The following is a 25,967-nucleotide window of genomic DNA, read 5'->3' on the forward strand; positions in this document are numbered from 1 at the left end:
AAGTTCCTTCTTCCTGAATACACACAAAAATGTCACAAAGTTACTTTCAAAGCTCAAGAACACTCAAAGAATGAATTAGGGTTTCAATGGGACGAAATGAACAATGGAGGTTGATGAGGGTTGGTCCAAAGGCTATAATGATGCTTAAATAGGGTTCAAACCCTAAAAATTAGGGTTTGACCCTGGCATTCGTACGCCTAGCGTACACCATGTACACCCAGCGTACGTGGGTAAATCCTCGCGACCAAAACTATCTCGTACTCTAAGCGTACCAAACGTACGCCCAACGTACGAGGGACCAATTTTTCCTTTTTTCTCAAACTTAAAGGACAAAAGAAGTAGTACGCGGAATCGAATGTTACACAGAACTTCGACGATGAATACTTCTTTTTGCCGGGCTTTCCAATACTGGCTGAAAATCCTGGAAACTCATAAAAGATGGATCCCGAGGGTGCGGGAAAAGTTGAGAGAGAATGGTGTGAAAAAGATGTAGAAAAAGTGTCCATTTATACTAGTTTTTTAAAAACGCGTCATGCCCTACCATGTATTGCGTTTTAAGAGGTGCCACAACGTTGCTGGTTAGGTTGGGGAGTTGGGTCTCCAGGTGCCACATGGTGCGTTCTTATGGTGCCGCGTCACCCTTCACAAGCAATTTCTTGAATTCTTCGAAAAATCATAACTTTCGCATAAGAGTTCCATTTTCAACGTTCTTTATATCTACGGTTTCGTAATTATGTGTGCTACAATCAGATTTCAACAACTATTTCGCATTCTATTTTCACTTTATAGTTTATAAAGATTATATTTTGAATGACCTTGCGAAATTCATAATTTCTTCATACGAGACGTCAGATTTTGGCGATCTTTATATTCACAACTACTACAACTTTCATTTGGATCATTTATTCTAAATAAGCTTTATTTGAGGATTTTGATTATCCAATAGAAATGAATAATCATAACTATAATCCCTTTAACCAAAAGGCTTCTAGCACAGTGGTATCAGGTGTTGTCCCTCCTCCTTCTTGAGATCGAGGGTTCACGTCCCGTCTGGGACATAGGTGGATTAAGGAGTAGTGTAGAAGTAGGTTAGGTTTTCCATTCTAAAAATAGCTATAATCCCTTAAACGTCTAACTCAAATTTATGGGTGTCACAACAATGATCCATATTCAATCCATTTAATAAAATGGTAAATGGGTATGGATCATAAACGGGTAAATGCATCGAAAATTAAAATCCAAATTCATAAAATTCATACAGGTTTGGAGCGAATCAATGTTAAAACTCACCCTATTGACAAATTTTTAATCAGATTTCGGACATGTTCTTAAAATTCATAATATTTTTTTTCCCTTTTATGTATTGCTTGGTCTGGAATTTGAATTTGAGATATATATTTTTTTGGAAAAAAACATTTTTGATGTGAGTAAAGTTAGTATGAAACAAATTTGATCTAGTTCGAAATGTCTTATTTTGAACAGGACAATAATTTTGTAAAGGACTCAAAAGTTGGCTATAAGGAGATAACTCCACGTTTTTAAAGGTTTTTAACAGTTTCATATTATTAAGGCTAGCAAGTAACTAACAAGAAAAAAAGAATTACATAGAACTATTCATGATGGGGTTTTGTAACCTGCCATTCCAAGTAAAAATATAGTTTTTATTCTTATTCTTAATCCACTCAAAGGAATGAAGCACTATTCTATCAACAAAGATATTCTTGGGAAACTTTTGCAAGCCAAAAACGAGCATATTTTGATATGTCCACAACACCATATACCAGTGATGCTTATAGTATATGAAGCATTCATTCTCTATCTCACCATCACCATAGTATCCATCCAATTGAACAAATTATGGACCTTGTCAATAAACGGAAACGGGCAATTAAACCACTTGAGCACAAATAACCAAACCTGATTAGCAACTTCACATTTCATGAACAAATGATTGACATCTTCCACTTCTTTCTCACAAATCGGGTGCATCGTTGAAGGTGTATCGATTCCTTTAGCCTCCAAGTTTATCTTTGTAGGAATTCTGTCGTTGAAGGGGTATCGGAACACTTTTGTTCAAACGACTTATAAAACTCCCATTTCCCAACATAACTTCATCAACATATTGTCTCGTACAAACAACATATAAACCTCGGTTGGACTCAACTCCCAAATCCAACCATCCAAGTTCGAACTAAAAGCAAAGGCAGTCACTATTTCCTCCAAAGTTGTGACGGAGTTGAATCAATTTTGTCCTGCCCCTCCCCTTCTCTAGTTCCATTCTCAAGTACCATTTTGTCAACGATAACTTATGAAATAGCCTTTTTATGATTCCATCTCATATAATCTTTTGTACCTATCTTTAAACATTGTCCTCCCCCCCCCCCCCCCCCCCCCCCCCCCAATCCACGTTTCAAACCAAAAATGAATATAGTTCCCATGTCCAACTCTCATTATCAATGTGTTGGTAGGGATAATCTATTTTTCATTAAGACAAAGCATAGATACCACAATCGCATTCCATGCTCTTCACATTCTTGGTTTCTTCCCCTCGTACCTTACACACCCACAAGACCCATGAATCTTTTTTATAACTTTTAACCATAAAGAATTTATCTCCGAATGAAATCTCCACCTCCATTTTTGTCAAAGAACGCTATTAAACACCGAAAGGATACCCCACTCCTAATCCACCCTTCTCTTTCGATCTCAAAATTAGATCCCATTTGACCCAACTAATTTTCTTTTCATTTTCATCCGCTCCCAAAAAAATCTAGCTCTAATCGCTTCCATATGTTTGCAAATAGTTTCAAGCACTTTAAATAATGACATGAAGTATATCCCCAAGCCGCCAAGAACCGTCCACCAATTGATATCATCTTGGTTTTCCATTTGGACATTCTACTTTTAAACTTGTCTAGTTTCAACATATTTAAAGCAACTAGAAGGTCAAGATGCTTGAACAGTAACAAGGTTGTTCTACAAGCCGTTATGATCGCCATATTTTGAACATCAGCTAGTAAAACTCCAATACCCAACAAGTTTGAGTTTTGCAAGTTAATGTCCACACCTGAAACAATATAAAAGCATTTTAACAAGATTGCCAAGTTAGCGATATTGGCTTCATTTCATTCCCTCTTGAATAGAGCATCACCTACATAGAAGAAATGAGACACACTCGATCCTTCTATTGCAACCTTAGCTCAACAAAATAACCCATGAACTAGAGCATCGTCCATGGTAGCATGCAAACCCTCCATAACCGATATGAATAAAAACAGAGAAAGAGGGTTACCCTGTCTAAGGTTACTATGTAATTGAAAATTTTCAGCTTCAAAATTGATGGTGGTTAGAGATGGTTGGAATCAAGTTTTAACTATTAGACCGTTGTTATTTCAACCAAGTCGCCAATCAAGAAGCCTAGGCCTGAACAGCTGTCTGAGAGCCAAATGGTTGTGATAGGTAGGCATTGGGACATGTTAACCGTTTCAGGCCCTGAACCGGGCATAACCGGTTCAAATGGCCCTATGTTGTGCCATCGGTGGATTCTGTGAATATTATGTCTTACAAATGCACAGGACAAATAACTTTCGCAATCTTTTCCTTTTGTACGTTGTAATCAAGAAAATAAATATCCAAATAAAAGATTTGTTTACAGTTTTATTTGCATTTTTTCTACAATTCGTTAACGTTTGTAACCATATCACATTGTACTTCAGCCAGGGCAAAACAGAACTAAACAAAAGCAATCAATATAACCCCCGAGTTTCACCATCTAAAACTACAAACCTAAAGCTGCAAGATCCGATTACTTTCATAAATCTTCACAATTTGACAGATAAAGAAATCAAAAAATAAAGCTCTAAACCTGCGAAAAAAAATGGTCACCATGAGAGAGAGAGAGAGAGAGAGAGAGAGAGAGAGAGAGAGAGAATAAATTTCTTTTTCATTCAAAGACTAATTTCCTGTTTCTAATCCTACACTATGAGAGGGGAATGTGCCTAAAATAATTCAATTCCAACGATTTCCCACCCACCCAACCAACCAACCAACCAACCAGAAAAAAGTTACAATGTTAACGGGCCCACATGCTATACAATGTTACATTTTATGTGCAAAATCTTGTAATCTTCCAAGAATCATCATCGCGTGCCCCTGCCCCATCTTCGGTCCGGTCAGCATTCCAGATACACCAAGTTAGTCTTTCTCTTCTTTCACCAACCCAAAAACACCTGCCCGCCAGGTCATCAAACAATACACAATGTGGGTCCCATCAAAACACACCACCCTGGTTACCTTAATTCCAACCCTATCCAATATCAGTAAACTCCCGAGATAACAAACAATCTTCAAGACCCCAGGTGAATCCCGGGTCGTAATCATGGGGCACTATATCAAACGAAACTTCATTGCCTAAATCGATCGAAGATGCACTTAGAAAATCATCCATTGAAGATTCCGTATCCGTATCAAACCTTGAACACAAATTAACGGGTGGCATCGATGGTTGTAAATTGGGATCACGGAGTAGGGAAAAAGCTTCGTTGGAATCCGTGATTGCTTTCCTTGATTTGGATTTCGACGACTTCGATGGTAATTCAGGATTCCGATGATGCTTTCCGGATAATTGAGATTTAGCTGGTGTCCGGGACTTCACATCGGTTGCCGGAGAAGCCGATGGCGGCAACCCTAAACCACCATCAATGGCTGCTCTTGATGCATCCCTGCAGAAGAGTTTGTGTACAACATTAATATAGTGATGTTTACTTTTTACTGAATGTTAAAAAGGTAATGTTTCTTTATTTACTAAATGACCATTTTACACTTACATTCCAAAAAACAAATTTCACTTGTATGGGTTAATAGAGAGTACCTGAATCGGCATTCAACGGTATCCTTGGATGATCTAAAACAATGATTCCCGCCCACGGGCAGGTTTTCGGGCAGCACGGATTCCATGTCATTTATGGATAAAGATACGACGGAAGGCAACGGAACACTTTGATCATCTCTGCCCGGAGGAAACTCAAGAGTGATTCCCAGCTGCCCGACAGGTCGAACCTCACGTCTTTCACTAAAACTTGAAACCCTATCTTCCCTTGGTATATTTTGAGAACTTTCAAGTGCATCGGATACTAATCTGCTAATCTGCCTTAGGTTAGTGAACTCCATTCTTTCCAATTGTGACCTGACCGGATCGCGAGAAGTATGGTTCACCCACTGCCCGGTTCTGAGAGACAATGGGGTTTTCCGGTGACCGGAACGAGCGGTTGATCTCCAGACAGATGTGAGTAGGTGGAAGAAATGCTTTTGAAGAGTGTAAGCTTGATCAGGAAGTTCCGACACCATATCCAACAACGCCTTTGCATGCTCCTACATTAGAGAAATGTCTCACTGTTATAAAAACCACCAAAAAATTATAGGTATATGCATATGCATAGGAATAGAGGAATGTTACCTCAGTTACTCTTAGAAGAGCTTTCCCAACACCAACATTACTGGCTTTTTCATTATGAACATTATTGTCAGAAATAGACAACACGTGTCTCTGAACAAGCTCTCGATACCTCTCACAACAATGAACTGGGTGCCTTACAATCCCCCGGTAAAACCCGCCAGCTGTCATCCCATTCAAAATCTCACTTGCCAAACTCCAGTTCACACCGTATTCATGTACAACTGCACACAGCATAGCATCCTCCGATGACAACCAAGAATCTGGCGTAGGGACACAATCATTAGGCCATATGCTTCCCTTCTTCAACTTCTCCAATCTTATAGTCATCACCCGTTTCACCGGCATCGTAGTGACTGATATTTTTAGTCCCGTTTTGCCCCTGATGACAGGTTTATGATCAATTTCAAGATTGTTATTTACACACGGTTTCAAATCTCTCGGTTCATCTTGTTGCTCGATTAAGGAATTGGAATCCATGTCTAATGGGATTGGTTCCGGGGTCTTTTTGGGCTTTTTTGACTTTTTGGAAGAACTCTTCACTTCTGAGGTGGATTCGTCCAAAGGTTTTTTGCGTTTTTTTAAAAAAATTATTTCATCGTCAACATAATCATCATCGAATTCTATTGGTGATTCTATGTTTATTGGCTTTGTTTCGGATGATAAAGCTTCTTTTTTCAGAGATTTGAACTTTGTTTTCTTCGTCTTTTTCTTTGACTTGGGTTTCTTAACAACCGGTTCATTCCTGCTCAGATGGGAAGAATAAGAAGTAAATGACCATTTTACCCTTTACACATTAGGAAATGAGAAATGAGACCTAAAAGCTTTTCAGAATACAAACTTACTTCAGTGAGTCAGATTCCTCAAGTTCCTTTTCTCTAGCTTCCATTTCACGCTCTTCCATCAACTACAAACCATTAAAAAAGTAAAGATAACTGTTTAAGAGTACCTATTAAAAATTAACGTAAAATTACCAAACTACCCCTACCTGATGTTCAGCCAACGCCTTGACTTGTTCTTGGTATACTTTAGTCGCAAACTCAGTATCCCATGCTGATAATAACATCACAAAAAGTTGTAAGAAAACTAGTTACCGAAATAAAATGTAAAATTTCCAAGCTACCCCTAGTGGTAATAACGAGAGCACAAAGAAGGAGCTTACTTTCATAAACTAAAGGTTCCTCGTCATCATCACCTTCAGCTTCCATATCCTCCTTTAACTTCTCAATATGATCCAACTCCCATTCCTCTCCCTCAAATCTATCCTTTGACTCAATAACCACATTATCAACAATCGGGTCCCACATCTCAAGAAACCGAACCGCATACCGATCAATCGGACGCAATTGATTCTCAAAAGACAAAATCTCCTGCCCCGAGGCTGCAGCCGCCACAGCCATCTGTTTCACATCATCCGCCATGTCATCATCATCACCATCATCACCCTTGACCAAAGTCAAACCCGGGTCCCCATTCGGGTCACTACAAACAACCATTTCCCGATTATTACCCTCCACCTGTCCCGTTCCCAACTCCTCAAATTTTCCATCTTCTTCATTCAAAAGCTCATCATCTTCAAGTTTCCCAATCGCTTCTTCAGTAAACTCCTGGTTGTCCACAGCCTCTTCCTGCTCCACTTTCTTCAACGCCATGTAATCCGCTTCATCTTCCGCATGTTTCAACGCCGCCTCAACATCGGCATTCGACACCGGAACCGGAACTGGAATCGCAACTCCGGAACCGGAATTCTTCCCGTGACCGGAAAACAACTCCAAAGGATCAAGCTTCTTAAAAAACTCAGTGTTATACTCCCCACTCTGAATCACCAAATCATCTAAAGCCCGTTTCTGTTTCGCCTTTTTCAAAATATTCTCTTCAATCGTGCTTTCACTGATCAATCTATAAATATGCACTTCACGTGTTTGCCCAATCCTATGACACCGATCTTGAGCTTGTTGATCCATGGCTGGATTCCAATCACTATCATAGAAAATTACCGTATCGGCCCCGACAAGATTAATCCCGACCCCACCACTCCGGGTTGACAAAATGAAAAGAAAATACTTCGGGTTTGTATTGAACCGTTGCATTAATGTCTGCCTCTCTTCGGGCTGGGTCGACCCGTCTAACCGCATGTAAGTGTACCCGTATATATTTATAAAAGCTTCCAAAACATCAAGCATTTTTGTCATTTGAGTGAAAATCAAAGCCCGATGACCTTCCGATTTTAACCTTCTTAACAAAACCGCAAGCTCTTGAAGTTTACCACAATCAAACTGTATTAACCGCCTATCGGGAAAGTAAACTTGCCGCCTGACAATGGCGGGTCTGATCGGTGTTAATAGTGGGGACAAAAGTGTCAAACATTTTGTTTTATAATCTTGGTTGACAAACACAGTGGTGCCCGATTTGCTGCACCACCCGACCGGTGGTGGTGCTCGGGCAGCGGGGATCGCAAACATGAAACTTTCAACCTGGTCAGCCATTTGATTGAACCGGTCAACCGGAGAAAACACAATGTCATGTAAACCCGTAAGGGTAGAAACGGAATTTTCCACCGAAACAATTTCCCGTAAACCCGTTGAATACATTGGTTTTCTACGGGCCCGCAACGAATTCCACCATGCAACCGATTTGGCCCGTGCTTTCATTTCTTTGAGTCTCTCTTCCATGAGCGCTTTTTGAATCTCTTCAAAGATGTTAAACCCGGTTGACCCGGTCTTGATCTCGAGTCGACTCATGGATTCTTCTACTACACGTGATTTGATTAGTTCTGAAGGTGTGGCGATTGATTCAACTTCTTCGGTTTCCCATGATGTCATGTCAAAATCAAGATGAGTAAACACAAACCCTAATCCAGTAAGATCAACGGTTGAAAACGGACCGGATTCAAGAACCGAGCAAACCGAAGAACAAAATTGGGTTTCGATTCCATTCATATCAAATGAACTGATAATCGGGCGACCTTCGAATAAATCCGGATGATTACAAACTTTTCTTAATTGCATTATAACACTAATCATCCCGAAAAAGTTAGAACTTTGAAGGGTTGCTTGAGTCTCTGAGCTGGCAATGAAATCTTCATAGAGATTTCGTTGTCTACGCGAGAGTCTACAGTAGATAACATGTTCGTGTTTTGAAGGTAATTGTTTTTCAACATCCCGTTTCAGTCGCCGGAGGATAAATGGCCGGAGAACATTATGCAACCGGTCAACAACTTCTTTGTTGACTTTTTCTTGACCTTCAACCATTCCTGTTATCGGATTACTAAACCAATCTTTAAACTCTTGATGAGATTGAAATATATGTGGCATCAAGAAATGCATTAGAGACCATAACTCCATGAGATCGTTCTGTAAAGGGGTACCCGTTAAAAGTATGCGTCTTTTTGTGTTGAAATTCAAAAGTGTTTGCCATCTTTGAGACTTCCAGTTCTTTATCAAATGGGCTTCATCCAAAATCAAGTATCTCCATTTTTTTCTCTTGAAAATCTTGGAATCTTGAATAACGAGTCTGTAGGTTGTGATGCAAACATGAAAAGAATTTGGTTTCAACCACCCTTGTCTTTTATGTTTCCGTTCTTTTGCACTTCCAAAATATGTCAAGATTTTGAAAGCAGGACACCATTTTAGAAACTCGGTTTCCCAATTGAGCATGACACTTGTGGGGACCACAATCAGATGTGGGCCCCATATACCCTTTTCGCATGCCAGGTGTGCAAGAAGCGCGATTGTCATGATTGTTTTCCCAAGTCCCATTTCATCTGCTAAAATCCCATTAAGTCTTTTTTCATACATTGTTACAAGCCAATCTAACCCGATGTGTTGGTATTCACGAAGAGAGAATTTTAATAGAAAAGGGTATTTTGTCCTGACTTTGGTTGTTAAAAAGGTGTTCCCTGTCGGCTGTGCTGACCTGGCGGCGGCGGCTGCGTCAGCGATGATGTCATCGTTCTCCCCGTCATCATCAGCAATCTCATCTGGCTTCTCTTCCTGATCGGGAACTTCAATTTCGGAGCCTGAATCATTTTCATCACTTTGAATAGTGTCTGGATCCTGTTGAAAATAAAATTTGAGACAAAAAGAAAAGAAGATTAGAATGTATCTAGAAGTTTCTAGAAGCAAGTTTTCATTTTTATCAACATACCTGTCTATACCTTGCAAGCAACTCCTCTATTGGAATTTCACTATCCTTTTGCAACATTGCAAGCTGAAAGATGATAGCTTGGTTTATAAGATTCATTTCAACTTTTAAATTTTTATACTAATAATAATATAATCATGGGATTAATGTAATAATAAGATAAAAATGTGCAGCCAAATCATTCACCTCATCTACTGAATCATGATTTTCAGTCTTTGCTAGTTCTTCTTCCTCCAATAAGGTCGTTTCATCATCCTGTAAATCCAAATACAGATAATGAAATAACATGTTTATGTTATTAGATAAATTCAGAAATCAAAAACATAATAAATCTCATAACTATGTATACTTAATCATATCATGATAATTAGATAACATACCTTTTCCTCTCCATTTGCAAGTACAAAGTCGACATCCTCCTACATAAAAGAAATCATGAAATCATATGAGTATTTGGTATATGTGAAGACAAGATGTTTCTTTTTTACTTACATTTTCATCATTGAAGTCCAATTCCAAATATTTTTTTTGCTTCTTAAGACCTTTACGTTTTCTAACATAATGTTCTTTGACTTCTGGATGATGATTTTCTAAAACTGATAATCCACCATTACTTTCAGCCTGCAATAAGAGCAAGAAAAGTATGATGCTCAACAGTGAAGTACTTCACATTTTAGGTTAGTAACCATAATGAGGACCTACAACTTACACAATGACGACTCTCTTTCAATCCAAGGTCAGAATTGTCATTTCCATTACCTGCAAAAAACAAATCAGTTATAAAATATGATTATATGAACACGCTATTAATAATTAAATTCAAACAACATTACTTACACAGTAAGTTGTCCTCTGGTGCATGGGCTAGTTCTGCTTCACCTTCAGTCTTTCCTGGAGTACTTTCTGAAAATATTTTCATATTAAAAGATAAAAGAATAAAAGTTAAAACCACCATACACATCCAATGAGAAGATGATATGTGGCAGAAGAAGAAGCTCACAAGAACTAACCTTCATTAACAGTATAACGACGAAGTAATTCCTCAAGGGGTAAATCCATTTCATTTTGCAAAGCTGTTAATTCCTCTCGCCTTTCATCTTCTGTTATGAGGGCTTCATCTTCCTCAAGGGTATGCTCGTCATCTTCCTAAAGCAGCAATAAAATCGAGATATTTGAGCTCAACTTCAGCTCATATGAAATATTACAACAAGTTAAAAAGAAACTGATAATGATACTCTATTTGCATTTTTCTTCCCAACAAATAAAAACAAATGAGGTTTCTAACAATTAAACATAAAAAGAGCAAATACTTACAGGTTCATTTTCAGCCTTGTAGTCTTCGTCAGTTTCTAAAATATTTGACTGGGACTCTGCCAAAAGATTTAAAAAAAAAACATGTTTAAAATGGGATTTATGTCATGATTTGGTAACCAAAAAGAAAATTACTTAATTTAAAATGAAAACCAACACTTTCTTCATACCAACATTTGGTTCAGCACACCCATTAACATCACTCTGATCTTTATATTCAATAGCAGGTCGTTGTTCTTGTACAGATGACAGCTGGACATGCTGACGTGGCGACGAATCTACAAGGTTTTCTGCCAGCATTGTTGAATACCTGTTTCATTGAAATAATTAGATGTTAAATGTTAAAAAAACAAATCTTTATTAAAAAAAACGTTACCTTTCTGTTTGGCCTAGAAGAAATTCAAGTTGTTTATCAAGTGCTTTTTTCTTCTTTTGATCAAGCTCTAATCGATGCTTGTATAGCACCTGAAATCACATAATATTTCATGACCTATTACAATTTTGGACCCAAATTATAAAGTAATTTAAAATTCCAACATCACTAAATCATAGAATAACTTGCCAGCTTCTCGATTTTTGTCCAAAATTTCTTCACATCCTTTGAAATATTAAGTGCAACTTTTTTCATCCGAAGCTCTTCCTCCTGTGAAAGCATTGACAATAATGAACACCACATTCATATGTAATTAGATTTTTCATACGATTGAATTTAAGAATTTTCAAACTTAGAAGAGCAAGAACAAGAACAACTAACCTTCACTCGTCTTTCGCCTCTTGTAGCTTGATCCACCATACCTTTGCTGGCCCTTATGGCAATCCTCTTTGCCAGGCCTAATTTAAATTTTCTCTCAGACTCAAAATCCTGGAAGTAAATCATACATTGCAACAAAATTTCCACTTAATTAATCTAATGATAAGAGAGAATATCTAATATTTTGACAAAAAAAAACATTTGATATAGAACAAGATTGTACCTTTGATAACCACACCATCTCTTCTAAAAGATGGTCCCAGTGTGTTCGGGGCCTCTGGGGTTCCTTGGGTGGTTCAAGTGCCTATGATAATCAGACATAATCACATAAATATATCAATGTCATTGACTTTAGTCAAAGTTATCACCTTCTGTTTTTAATTTCTTCTTTCTTATCATTTGACTACAAGAAACCTCTCATCTATAAATGAAAACTAAATGCATTTGGCAGATGAAAAAAGCACAAAGAAAAAAAAAAAGGCAAGATTGAATAGATGAAATGATGAAATACATACACAAAGTAGGATTTCAACTTCGCTAGATGCTTAAATGTAAGAAAGATTCAGCCATGAATAACATCTAAAATTGGGAGAAGATCTATATGCAACATGTTTATGTTCTGCAAATTACCTTTTGCCGTTTGGCCCTTGTCTCATGATCAAGTCTAGACCTTGGACCTTTAGAGGCCATGACTTCCTCAAAATTCAGGACATTACTTCAAAAAATCTGCATCAAACAACAAAAATCAAGAATTTTTCTTTGAAGTTCTTAATCAAATGGCATACAAAGTTTTTAATAGGTGTAAGATTATTTGGAGGATTAAACTTTGGAAGTACAAACAAGGACACAGACATGTACCATTTAAATGGCTAAAAATAATCCCAATGTAGTAAATTACGGTTTTTAGAAGAAAATTATAACTAAAATGTACTAAACTAAAACCTTCAGAATTAAATTTTCGCTCTTCGCTGATAAGAAATCATAAGACAACCATTCAAGCTTCTATTTTTCTTTCTTTTTTCTTTCTTGTTCGTTCTTTCATCCTCGGGAAAACCCAGAAAAGAAAAAACAACAAATCTTGCTTAGAGAACATACGCAAAATCAACAATTGCATGCATGTATACACGTATATATGTATGTACAAATTCAAGAACTCACCAGCTATAGAACAAGAAAAAGGAAAGCTCTTCGATCTTTACCGAAGCAAACCCAACTCAAGGAGCAATCAGTTGAGTTTTCTGGTAACTTTTAGGGTTTCGGAGATTGATGAAGAAGACGGGTTTAAGCGCCGACGAGTAGTTCAGATCCGGTAAATTTATGATTTTTGAATTAATTATATAAATTTAAAGAAAATAATTTTGGGGAAAAACGAAGAGAAAGAGTCTGTGAATCTTGGTTTGATGAGGAAGGATTTGTTAGGGCAAAGAGGCGTGGGAGGATTTAACGAATGGAGATTGACGGAGTAAAATCTTGACGGCTGAAAATTTTGAGTATTTTATATTATTATCGTAAAAAAGAGAATAATCCATTTACCAAAAAGGGCTAAACAATACACCAATTTACCTAAATTCCCATTAAAACAAAACATGTTTTAGTAAAAAAAAGGGTAATTTGGTAAATATATATTGGGATAATTTTTGCCCAATCGTCAAGTATATATATTTTTGCCATCAAAGTGATTTTATTTTCTACTCATAAACCTTCTACATAGGACTGTTCACTATTTGGATAAAACCGAATTGTCCAATTGGACAATTTGGATCGGACTATTTGGTTCGGATATTCGGATTTTTGGATTGATTTTTAGCAAAACCGAATTATTATTTTGGATTTCGGATTGGATTTGGTTTATAAAATAAAAAACGAATAGTCCAAAAAAACCGAATTACAATTTATTATTTTGTTCTTTTTAATATATATCTTTAATAAATTATAAATTTACTAAATTATTCTTTTAATATATTAAAATTTTTCATCTATTATAATCCTTTAATATGCTCTTCTTATCAAAAAAAATTGTCTATAAAGTAGTAAACTATAATATATTTTTCTTGATAGTTATTTATAAGTTTTAATTCACAACTAATTAAACAATATTTTTTAGTTGATATTATAGAGTAAGTTAATACTAAAGTTATATATTTGTTGAAATGTCTTGATTCTTGAAGACCGAATTGTAAAAAACCGATTCAACCGAATTATAATTTGGTTGGATCGGATCGGATTTGAATTTAGTTTGGACTATTTGGATCTACGTTTTGAAAACCGAAATTAATTTGGATTCACTTGATCGGATCAGATTAAACCGATCCATCCAAATGAACACTCCTACTTCTACATTTTATTTTGGCAGCAGTTGAGAAAAATTTAGGTTTAATCAATTATCAGTGTTTGAATATCAAGTACATTTTCGGGTTGATGATGGAAAAAGAAGTGATTATTGAAGGGATACATCAAATCACATAAATACCCCTAGCAAAAAAAAATTGAGTATTTTACATTAATGGTCTATATGGTTTGGCTAACTTACAAATTTATCCTTAAAAAAGTTTTTTAACTTAGATGATTCTCAAAGCATAAACTAGTTACACACTTGGTCTCAGACTTAACAATTTGACATGTTTAAAGAGTTAAACCCATCGCATGTCTTGCACGCATGGGCATTTTAGTCATTTCCAATTAGATTCTCTATACTACATTTTGAAAACTAAAACGTTCATGAAAACTACACTAGGGAAAAAAGAAAAGAGCGTGTACCATCCATATGCGTAAAACCCTCCCACGAGAAACCCCTAATACCAATACTTCAAGAACAAGCTTAATGCAGTGATCACTTGGAACATACATGCTAGAATAGAAAATTTTGATGTTGATCCTAGATACGGTATGCTTACACTAACATTTTTAACTTGTTCATTTATCCAAAGTTTTAATCTTTTACCTCATTAAAGAGTTAGTTATCTTACAATATTTCCCATTCGTTCACACCATGGTGTGGAATTCACAAAAATTTCAGGAAAAAAGTATCTCAATGGGAACCAACTTTATGTTGACTTCGGATATTGACACATTTTCTGTTCGCGATATTGACGAGATGATGGAAGAACTTAGGTATGTTGGCGAAGGTAATTTTCTATACTATCATTATCAAAGACCATTCAACGATTTGGATTTCAGAATGTTTTTTTTTTGTTGGTAACCAGTATGTTCACCATTCGGGTATATTTGGTCGGGAAAACAAGTTTGCATGCATACTTAATGTCCCCCACTTCTAAGGTACATAAAGATGAAATTGAGCAACCTCAACATGTTCAAAAATATTGTTTTTAAATTGGCATGACAATGTTACACTCATAGTTGAGTTAGACAAATAACAACAAAAAGTTAAATCTCCTCCGCTTGAGTTGGACAAACAGATACAACAGCTTAAATCACTTACTATTGACTTGGACAAAGACCCACAACAAGTTGAATCGACCTACAATTAACTTGGACAAAGACCAACAACAAGTTTAACATAGGGGTTTTACAAATAATATTGATTTAGAAAACGATTTTGACGATAATAGTATCAGTTGTGATAACTTTAACGATGACCATACTGATAGTAATGATGGTTATTTTCTTGTGGATGGCGATAATTTATTGGATGATGTTAATTTCTACTGTAACGCCCGCATATTTGGGCTAATCAATTTAGAGACAATGAATGTCAAAAATGACTTTTTGATAGAATATTATTTAGAATAAATAATATTAATTATGTTATAGTATATGTCACAAGGGTTTCGTGTATATAAAGAACGCTGAAATCCGAGTTATAACGAAAAAGCTATGACTGTCGAAGTGTGACAACCCAAGTTGTTCCGTTACATTTCCCCGTTACCGTTAACAGAATATTCCACTGTATAAAAGTTCCGTTACTTAGAGGGCGTCAATTTATTAAACATTCCATTTGGTTGCAATTAACATACCGTTAAGTCGTGATAAAAGGAAATAAAAACACAGGACACACATTTCCATTTATTTGGAAAATGTCAAGTTTTATTATTACGACCACTAAATCGGGTGCAACCAAAAGCCCCGTTTAACGGCAGTATCGGGTAAAATCCCACTGAGCCCCGACTCAAAACCCTATATAAGGGTGAGTGGAGTCTATTGGAGACTTTTTACACTCTCTCTCTATACTCTCTCTCTTTAGACCCGTTTTCGCCCCGAAACCACAACCAAACGCTTCCAAATTGTAAGTCCGCTTACCCTAGCTTATTCTAAACATATTGACTCATGTTTATAGCCCAAAATTCGGACTTAGAAGCTGTTAGAAAGGAGTTTACGGCCTAAGCTCCTCCTTAGGCCGTAAACCCCTTAAACAAGGCCAAAACGACCCAAACTTGTCCCTAATGGCTAGGAAATAAATTAAGGTATTAGCCTAGGAGTGTTTAAACATTAAAACTCATGGATTTAGGGGGTAAAAGAGAGTTTACGGCCCAAGCACAAGCTTAGGCCGTAAACCCCTCAAAACATTGTTAAAATGCCTCCAAAACACTCCCAAACCACCCTAGGGCTTAGCACATAATTTAGGGACTTAGTATCTTGGGTTTAACACAATTAAACACAATGAAATGAAAGGGAAAAAGGAGTTTACGGCCCAGGTGTATACCAAGGCCGTAAACACCCCTAAATGTGCCCAAAAGTGTGGTTTTTGTTCCCCAAATGGTCTTAGACAATTACCATAAAATACTAGGAAGGATTTAAGGACTTAAACACATGAATTGGAGGGGTAAAAAGGAGTTTACGGCCCAAGCAAGTGTCTCGGCCGTAAACTCCCCAAAACTCGTTCAAATGATAGATTTAATCCTCCAAAATAGCACAACACTTCATTAGAAATCACTAGAAAGGCATTAGGGGCTTTAAACTTCACAAAACTCTAAGGATGAGAGTTTACGGCCGTAAACTCCCTTAGGAGTGGTCCCTTGGCCGTAAACTCATACAAAATGTCCTTAGAAGCCTCAAACCCACTCATGCCTTTGAGGAAAAGTGCTTAGAATAATCCCTTGATGCAAGTAGAAGCCTTAAACACCATAGAACTCATCACCATGAGTTTACGGCCGTAAACTCATGGTGAGTAGTCCCTGGGCCGTAAACTATGTATTAAGGTTGTATTCTTGGATAGTAAGCTCCATTCCTTAGTCATACACACCTTTAGACACTACCCGGGACACCCAAACACTTAGCCAAAGTGTTTTCCGCTCCTGTGAGCGCGTATATTTGTTTAATTAGTATTAAATATACTAATTGTATGTGAACATATGTTATCATATGTTAAATAGGTCATTGTGTGTGTTCAAGTCCTTACGTGACACCGAACGCCCAAACGGCACCTTCGTCGGACCTACTTACACCAGGTGAGTTCATACCCCTGAATGAACCTTTTAATGTTTTTAAATGTTTTATAGGGGGGAATACAAGTTAAACATACCAGTTATCATATCAATCACAAGTGATTGATAATCCGCATGCACAAGATTTTACCATTTTACACTGTTTTACCGAGTGGGACACTATAATGATTTTTACTTATTTCGTAACTTTTACTTATACTGATTTATCCAAATTCATTCTAAATTGGTTTATGAAAGATTCTCTAAGGTTTTTAAACATATTTTACAAAAGAATACAATTTGTGATTTTCTCTGTACATAAAGGCTTTTCATTAAAGATTTCCTTTTTTGACGTATACTTTTACTTGTTAAATACTGCTGCTTCGCTTATACTTATTTTATACTCCTACTCGGTAACGCTTTCACTTATACTTGTAGTCGCTTATACCTGATGACGCTTATACTTATTCACGCTCTTACGTAGAGATACGATTCTACCTCGCTTATACTTGATATCGACCCTACTTCACTTATACTTGATACACTCTTGCTTCACTTATTGTCGCCTCTACTTCGTGATACGCTTATACTTGTTCTACACTTCTACTTCACTTGCGACCGTTTCTACTTCACTTGTTAGACACTTCTACTTCATAAAGACCACTTCTACTTGATACACACCCAGTCGTAATTAGATGTATGTATGTGCTTATATAGGTACATATAAGTAATGGTTGAAAGGCTTAGGAAGGCTCGTCTGCCCTATTTCCTTTTCTTCGTTGAGATGTGGTCTGGTGGGATCAGATGGCCGTCCGAAGGTCGTTTGACCCATTAGTTATATATTATCTATATGAGTATGGACATATAGGAATTCTCTAGTCAGTTCAGTTAAGAGTCTCTACCTCTAGTCTATACTTACATTAGAAACTCACTATTGGGAAGTCTCTACCTCTAGTTCAACACTTACCCACTACCCACTATTTGGAAGTCTCTACCCACTATTTGGGATGCATCTTCAGGACACGGCCTTCTCCGTCGTCTAGTTGGTAACCAGAGTCTCCTGTAGGGAGAACGGACATTGTGTGTATAGATCTATACGGGATTAACACCCCCGACCCTGACTGCTAGCTACAGTCCACGGCCCACCAAGCCAAGGGGTGACAAATGTCACAATCTCAAGACGCTCGTAGGGCGTCTGGTTCTTTAGTGTCGGTTAGTATGGTTACGAGTATCCCGGGTTACCTTATAATTCTTTGGCCTTAAGATAACGGTATTTCACCGGCAATCTACACTGCATGCTGGTAATTCATTTTCAGAGTCACACTGTTTTGACCTTACAAGACGTATCTTTCATTTGATATTGTCTGGGGTCTGTTATCTCTGTTTTGACCTTACAAAACGTATCTTTCATTTGATGTTGTATGGGGTCTGTATCCACTGTATTCACAGAATCCACTGTATTCACGGTATTCACTGTGTTCACTGTTCTAGACCTTCCTAGACGTATCTTTCATTTGATATTGTCTGCGGTCTGTATTCACTGTTTTAGACCCTACTAGTTGTACCTTTCATTTGGTACCTTCTGGGGTCTGTGTCTCCACTTGTTAGACTGAACCAGGCATGTCGTTTATTTGACACTTTCCTGGAGTCTATGGTTCCTTGCCTTAGTCAGCAGTCCTCACTGCTGAGGCATATGATATTCCCTGATGTCGTTTGCTTTCCTCAATAATCAAATTCAGTATTCTGATAATGATAGCAATTTAGGGAAGACTACTTTTTACCCCACATCACTGACCAGTCTTGGTAGAAGGCTGCTTTTATTAAAGAAAATATGGGATTTTCTGGAAAGGACTCTAATACACTGAAATCTCTTAAACTATTACTTTATTAAGTTATTTGAATGAAATGTCACTAAATGCTTATGAACTCACCAGCATTTGTAAAAATACTGATACTCGCTTTTCAAATAACTTGTATTCTCAGGTTAGCATTAGACAGGTACATTCCCGGAGCTGTTGATGAAGATAGCTTAGTACCACGCTGTATTTATTCTATTACTTGTATTACTTTAAATTGTTGTAATGTAACCTTGTAAAACTATTACTATTAATGCAATGTTTTGTTGTACTTTGATTACTATAATTCATGTGTTGTGATACTTGACATGACGTCATCCACCCCAGAACGTTTCCGCCGTTCCGGTTTTGGGGTGTGACACGAAGTTTTACGGCAAAACCGGCACGACACGGGGAATCGTAAAAAGTGAGTTTACGATAAAGTACTTTTTAGCCTTAGTGATCTAAACTAAAGTTATAAAGTACGTTTCCACCTACATGTGGATATAAAGAACGTCAAAAACGGAGCTCGTATGCAAAAGTTATGATCTTCCAAAGATGTAGCTGTCTGAGGGCATTACACGTGGCAGAAGCCCTAGCCGCCTCAAGTCCACGACGTGAAACTAGTCAAAGACATTGATCGAGGCTTGAAAACACATGGTAAGGCTACGGGATAACTCATGGAAGTTCACGACGTGAACTTAGGTATTTCACGACGTGGAAATGTCATCCGGACACCTTTCGAAACTAGAACGCATATGACAAGCCTACAAAGTGATTCAGCCATGCGCCACAACGTGAACATGTCATGTCCACGACGTGAACTTGCCCATAACACCCTATAAATATCAAGTTCTACCCCTTCATTCCCTACACCAAATATTCTTACCTCTCTCTCGTTTGCTAAAGGCGTTCCATATCCTGAGGCCGACGATCACGAACCGCTGACCGTTTCTAATTAGATTCTATCAAATCACGCTACTAAGGTGAGTGCATAGTTATTTTTCACCTAACACATAAATATGAAGTATTTAATATAAATTATGTGCTATGTGTGCATATTATCTGTGTTCTTGATATCTATGATGGATAAACAAAATATACATGTTTTATTTGATTTAAACTGCATATGTATTTTATATCTACGAAAATGTTTGGTAAAACATAGGTAGATGAAATAGTTGATGTGTGATAAAATGATGAGATGCCTCGATGTTTAAGTTGATCCTGTCATTTAGAAGAGTATAGATGACGACCACAGACTATTCTAAACAGTCCAGTGGAACACTAGCAGACTTGCAACCTGTAGGTGTTGTGAACGATGTGTTCACCAGATGTACTCTAAATATCCTGGCAGTTGCGCCTAAAGGATAATATTGGCAACTGTTCCTAACCTTTAAACTACGTGTTCACTATTTGTAATTTAAAAACTCCGGCAGCTATGTACTTACTACCTTATGAATGGACATTGATAGTTATAGACTTAGTACCTAAAGGATAGTTCTGGCAGTTGTGTCTAATAGATAACATCGGCAGCTATGGACTTAGTGCATGTTAGATAAACCCTAGCAGCGATGGACTTCGTGCATATTCCTTAGGAAGATCCTTATGAATGAATGAATGAATGAATGATAAATGATTATTAGGATAAATCCTTAATAATAAAGAAGATAATGAGGATGGGTAATTGGGTTGATTGTTTGATTATTAAACATGATAATTATATTATTGTGGGTTGAAAACCCTATGTGCTCACTAGGTTTCCCAACTTGACTCACTCAGTTTATTTATATCACAGGTGTCGATACAAAACTACATTACACTGAGAGATTAAAAGAGATGTGGATCACTAGTGTAAATGAATGTAAGATCTATTTATGTTTATGTTTATGTATTGACAATAAGATCCCAACGTTTTAATATAAACAAAATACATTTATTCGTAAATGCTTTGATAATATATTTATCATGTTTTTCTATGAACAAATTCCGCAACACTTTTCTTTAAAAAGATACTTTGATTTAAAAAATAAAGCATAAACAAATCGGTCTTTTTTTGGCCATGAAAATGGGGATGTCACGGTTGGTATCAGAGCATTAGTTTAAGTGAGCTAGAAATTTGTAGGATTTCTAGACTTAAACTTAAAATATAAGCGATGAATGTGAGATGAGTGTCTACTATATTTTAGGTAGTACACCTGAATTGACACAAGCACTAACTTACTTTAGGACTAGATGCCTAAATTGTTTTTATGTGCTAAATGATTTATGTTATAGCTATAAAGATGCCTTATATTCTATTATTTGATCGGATCTATGGACTGTTGCCGACCGGATCTGGAAACCTTATGTGTTTATGATTCTAAACGTTTGATAACGATTTTAGAACTGGGATGTAACAATTCGGAGTGACAGGGAGGATTTAAATGTCTATCATAAATAAAGTTTTCTTATCTAAATTCTCGTCATTGCACACCGAACGTCTGATTTAGTGTGTAGATCAACATGGCAAGAACCCGAAGCAAATTGGGAAACGTCAATGGAAATGATAATGGCAATCGGCAGCCTCAACCCCAAGTGATTGAGCGTGCACCGGAAGTAGCAGTTGCACCCGAGCCAATCACGGTGGCAGGAGTGCAATCCATGATTCAGGATATGATGGCCGAACAAAGGGAAGAAATGAGGCAAATGTTGCTGAATAATAGGGATGAACCTACGATGCCTGTTCAACAACCTGAACTGAATGAAGGTCAGTCGGAAGAAGGGAATTACAGTAGGACCATTAGTCAAGCCATCAACTTTCACTGAGAAGGAGGATCCAGTCGGAGTTATGGACTGGATCTCGGAGATAGAGTTAACCTTCACAACATGTGGTTGCAAGGGCAAGCTACAAACCACATATGCAATACGTCAGTTTAGAGGTGGCGTTGTTCACTGGTGGAACACTCTGGGGAAGACCATAAGCCCCAATGAGCCACTAGAACTGACTTGGGTTAAGTTCTTGGTACATTTTAAGCACAAGTTCCGCTCGACCTAGAACATGTTAGAGCTGGAGAACCAATGCTTGACATTGGAGAAACGCATTGTTAGATTATGTGTCTAAGCCTATAACTATAATTGGTATGTACCTGACCCGATAATAGCATGGTCCTTTTGGGTTGCCTCCACCGGAGCAATTTAATATGATGGATAATTGAGAAAGATGTTATTTGTGATTTATTAATATATTATATGAATAATATATGAATTAAGAAATCATATTATTTAATTGGTATTAATCAAGAATTAATTTAGTAATCAAAAGATATTGATTAAATTTACAGGGACTGATTAGGTAAATCAGTAATATTTATAATTTGGGCTAATGATCCATGTTGGTTAGGGATGGACTAAACCTATATGAGATTCCGTGAAGGTTTAGTCCAAAGGGAATATCAAATGCGAAGAGTCATGGTGAATTAGGGTTTACATGTAAGAAACCCTAGGAATTCCACACTATAAAAGTAACCCCTAGCATCCCTAAAATCGGCCATAAGAATTCCAAGGTCAAACCTTAGTCGATCTGTGCTTCCTAACCTCTCTCTAACAAGCCCCCTTTTTGCTTTTGGTGTTTGTAACTTATTAAAGGTATCACACTTGAGGTACTAAGCTCTTGAAAGGCCAAGAACTACAAGCTATAACTGAGAGGTATTCATTTAACTAGTTTTTATGTAGTATATCTCTAATTGCATGCTAGCTATGGTATATGCTTTAGATAAAATGAAACTGCATGTATAACTTGAGAAAACTTAGATCCAAAACATTAGGGTTGTATGTGCACCATATGATTGTCATATTGCTCAAAACCTATCAGTGGGATCAGAGACTAAGGGGATAAAGGGTAAATTTTGGATTTAAATTGAAAAAGATCTTGTGAATAGGGACTAATCTTGGAAAAATGGACCAAAGTTTGAAAGAACACGGGATTTAAACCAAGTGTCCCTTCCCCATCGTCTAACCCGAACTTTACACTTGTTCCTCAGCCGTTATGTGAGACCTCCAGCTGCTAACCTCTTTCCTTCACTCCCAACCGCCGCTACTTTGCCAATGAATGCCACCACCACAACCTTACGGCTGGAGATGTCGTGAGAAGTCGGAAGAGCCACCGAGACCAACGAGGGAGGCTGTAAACGTCGATACTTAGGTCATGAACGACCTGGAGACTCTCGGTAAGGCTAATTGTATTTTAATCCTTCTCCATCTACCTTTAGCCGTTACGTCGCCGCTGTCGTTCTGGCGGCCGTTTCATTTCCGTTATCTCATCTGAATGCCATGTGTCACCGCGAGACATAGATGGGGTGCATTTTTCCGGTGTGAACTCGTGTTTTGAAGGTGTGTGCATGTGTTGACGTGTTTGTTGGGCAGGAAATCAAGAGAAACCATCGCCACCACCGTGCGGTGGTGGCTGTCACCTCCAACCACCGCCTACCACCACATAAGTGGATGTGTATGCCGCATGGTGTGTGTGTGTGAAATTCCTTTAGGATGACATGTTGTATGGGTGTGCTTGGCTGGAGAAAAAACAAGGAAAACTTGCTGCCACCACCACCACCGTGAGGTGGTGGCTGCAGGCTTCTGCTGCCACCAACCGTCGTGTTGGGTGGCGGTGTGCATTTGAGTGTGAATGGATTGCTATTTGAGATATTCTTGGACATGTTTTGGTCTAGAATCATAACCACCACCACCGCGAGGTGGTGGCTGCTGTCGTGAGCCGCCATTGACCACCACTACTCGAGGTGGTAGTAGGTGGCGCCCGACTTAATTACTACTAAGTAACCAAAAATTTAACCATTTGTCAAAATTGGCATGTGATTGGGTTGGAAACCCTAATTAGAGTTTAGAAAACCCTAATTTTGGATATATTGGTTTTGGAGTTGTTGGGACCTGCATTTTGGACCATTGGAATTGAGTTATGAATTACGCCCGACCACACCGTATGATTAACTTAGTAGAATGATGGACTTAATGGATTAATTCCTTAATGGGTTAAGTGTTTTTAATTAATCCAAATCGTCATTTTATGTGAAAACCCTAATTTTGGTTGGGCTTGGAGTTGGGCCTTTCTTTTGAGTTTTTGTGATTGGGCTATTGATGGGCTATCCAATAACAAGTATATGGACTAGGGTTTTGGATGGGCTTTAAGGTAAGGCCTATGTGAGAATTTGGGCCCAATTTGGAAAATTGGGCCATTGTTGGGCCTTTGTTGATTATTTAGCTTTTGGGCCTTCAGAGTGTGAGTTTGGGCATGGGTCTTGGACCAAGCTAGGTTAGGGGTAAAATGGTCCTTTTACCCTAAGTGTGAATTTATGGTCATGAATTAAAACCCAAATGGTTAATTGGGTTTTGTTTTGACGATTGATAGTTCGGGGATCTGTCAGCCAGCAGCCATAAATTTATTCGCAAGACTTCAATAGTGCGAGGTGAGTTTCCTCCTCTATGAACGGGTCGAAGGAACCAATGTCGGCCCGTTTATGTATGTTAGTATGTTCCGGACTAAGGTCCGATGTCGGGCAGTACCCAATGAAGGTTTATATGCTTACTGGATTTCGGTCCGATGTTGGGCAATGCCCGATGAATGTTTGTATGCTTGATGTTGTAACATCCCAAAAATACAAGCTAAAAATTTCATTTTTAAATACATTATTATAAAACCAACATTATAAGAAAACATTCATAATATCATGTCATGTCGAAACCCAAGTAAAAATAATCAAAACATGTTATCATCAAACAATATCAGAGTGTAATCCCAAAGATCTCGTGTGTGGAAAACCATAGTGTGACGCGCTGCAATCAAACCGGCTCCTTTCCTTTAAACAAGAAGTACCTGAAACCAAAACTGAAAACCGTAAGCATGAAGCTTAGTGAGTTCCCCCATCATACCACATACCATACAATCACAAATCATACATACTATCGAGCAATTATGGGGTGCCCGACCTACCCGGTACGACCATTCTGGGGTGCCGACCTACCTGTGTCAAGCCATTGCCGACCTACCTGTGTCAAGCCATTATGGGGTGCTGACCTACCCGTCGGTCCTAACAACCGAACCTCGGGGACTATTCCACCCCCTACGACTACTATCACATATATCATAACATAAACATACTATCAGACATATCTGGGGTGTCCGAACTACCCTTCGGTCCTAACAACCGAACTTGGAACTTGGGGACTATTCCCCTCCTACTAGCACTATCACATATAACATATCATGTCAGCATATAAACATATCATCACATACTGTCAGACATATCTAGGGTGCCTGACCTACCCTTCGATCCCAACAACCGAACTCTACTACTATCACATATAACATATCATGCCAACATATAACATATCAGGTAGTAGCAAACCTAGATGATATCACAAAGACAATCATATAACATACAACTCCTACTGGTGGGCCGACATTGTGGCCGTAGACCCACCGCTACTGGAAGGTAACTCACCTCACACTGCTGAAGTCCCGTAGACATAACCCCACATTGCTGAAGTCCCGCAGACTTCACCCCAACTGCTAGATGACAGATTCCCGAACTGTCAACACCAAAATAACACCCAATTAATAATTGGGTCCCAACACATAATCATAGATACTCACTTGGATAATTACTACATTACCCCAAGGTTGGCTTTATTCAAGCCCAAGGCCCAAAAGTCAACTACGAGTCAAAGCCTATCATATGGCCCAATTTTCCAAATTGGGCCCAAACCCTTACAAGGTCTTACCATAAGGCCCAACCATTTAGTCTAGTCCAACATTCAACATTCTAATGGCCCAATATGACATAATCATAAAGGCCCAGACTATGGCCCATCCATGGCCCAATTTTCCAAATTGGTCCCAACCCCTTACATGGGCCATACCTTAGGCCCATTAAATTATTTTAGTCCATATGATTATTCTTGGATGGCCCATTAATAATCCAATCATCAAGGCCCAATAGAAAGGCCCAACAATAAACCCAAGTGAAGTTAGGGTTTCACATAAAATGACGATTAGGGTTAAGTTTCCTACTTAACCCATTGAGGACCTAATCCACTAAGGA

General features: G+C 37.9%; 1 protein-coding gene across 3 annotated transcripts; it reads right to left on the bottom strand.

Moving 5' to 3' along the window:
• Positions 1 to 3,926: 3,926 nt before the first annotated feature.
• On the bottom strand, positions 3,927 to 13,079 carry PIE1 (SNF2 domain-containing protein / helicase domain-containing protein). 3 transcript variants are annotated; one of them, XM_079028970.1, is made up of 21 exons: positions 12,816 to 13,079; positions 12,288 to 12,383; positions 11,881 to 11,961; positions 11,661 to 11,768; positions 11,469 to 11,549; positions 11,283 to 11,371; positions 11,077 to 11,216; positions 10,910 to 10,965; positions 10,606 to 10,741; positions 10,433 to 10,498; positions 10,305 to 10,354; positions 10,088 to 10,216; positions 9,976 to 10,014; positions 9,782 to 9,850; positions 9,599 to 9,661; positions 6,615 to 9,507; positions 6,441 to 6,505; positions 6,298 to 6,359; positions 5,456 to 6,197; positions 4,871 to 5,370; positions 3,927 to 4,721 (listed from the first exon to the last, which is right to left on the bottom strand). In XM_079028970.1, exons 2-21 carry the CDS (start codon positions 12,345 to 12,347, stop codon positions 4,307 to 4,309), a joined length of 5,844 nt encoding a protein of 1,947 aa, XP_078885096.1. In that variant the 5' UTR covers positions 12,348 to 12,383; positions 12,816 to 13,079; the 3' UTR covers positions 3,927 to 4,306. The 3 variants fall into 3 exon arrangements, with proteins under 3 accessions (XP_078885096.1, XP_078885089.1, XP_078885101.1); XM_079028963.1 differs by lacking the exon at positions 12,816 to 13,079 and adding an exon at positions 12,600 to 12,794; XM_079028975.1 differs by lacking the exons at positions 11,077 to 11,216; positions 11,283 to 11,371; positions 11,469 to 11,549; ... (2 more) ...; positions 12,288 to 12,383; positions 12,816 to 13,079 and having other exon boundaries at positions 10,606 to 10,737; positions 10,910 to 10,942.
• Between the last annotated feature and the right edge of the window lie 12,888 nt (positions 13,080 to 25,967).

Source organism: Lactuca serriola, chromosome 1, assembly GCF_051521515.1.
Source record: "Lactuca serriola cultivar US96UC23 chromosome 1, Lser_US96UC23_V15, whole genome shotgun sequence".
In the NCBI taxonomy this organism is placed as follows: domain Eukaryota; kingdom Viridiplantae; phylum Streptophyta; class Magnoliopsida; order Asterales; family Asteraceae; genus Lactuca; species Lactuca serriola.

Bases quoted from the DNA above. Each gene is read 5' to 3' on its own strand.
- PIE1 (XM_079028970.1), bottom strand. From the start codon at position 12,347: ATGGCCTCTAAAGGTCCAAGGTCTAGACTTGATCATGAGACAAGGGCC. The intron at 11,217-11,282 runs GTAACGTTTTTT...TCAATGAAACAG, and splicing joins CTTCTAGGCCAAACAGAAAG to GTATTCAACAATGCTGGCAG. The intron at 9,508-9,598 runs GTATGTTGATAA...TATTTTCAACAG, and splicing joins TGCTTGCAAGGTATAGACAG to GATCCAGACACTATTCAAAG.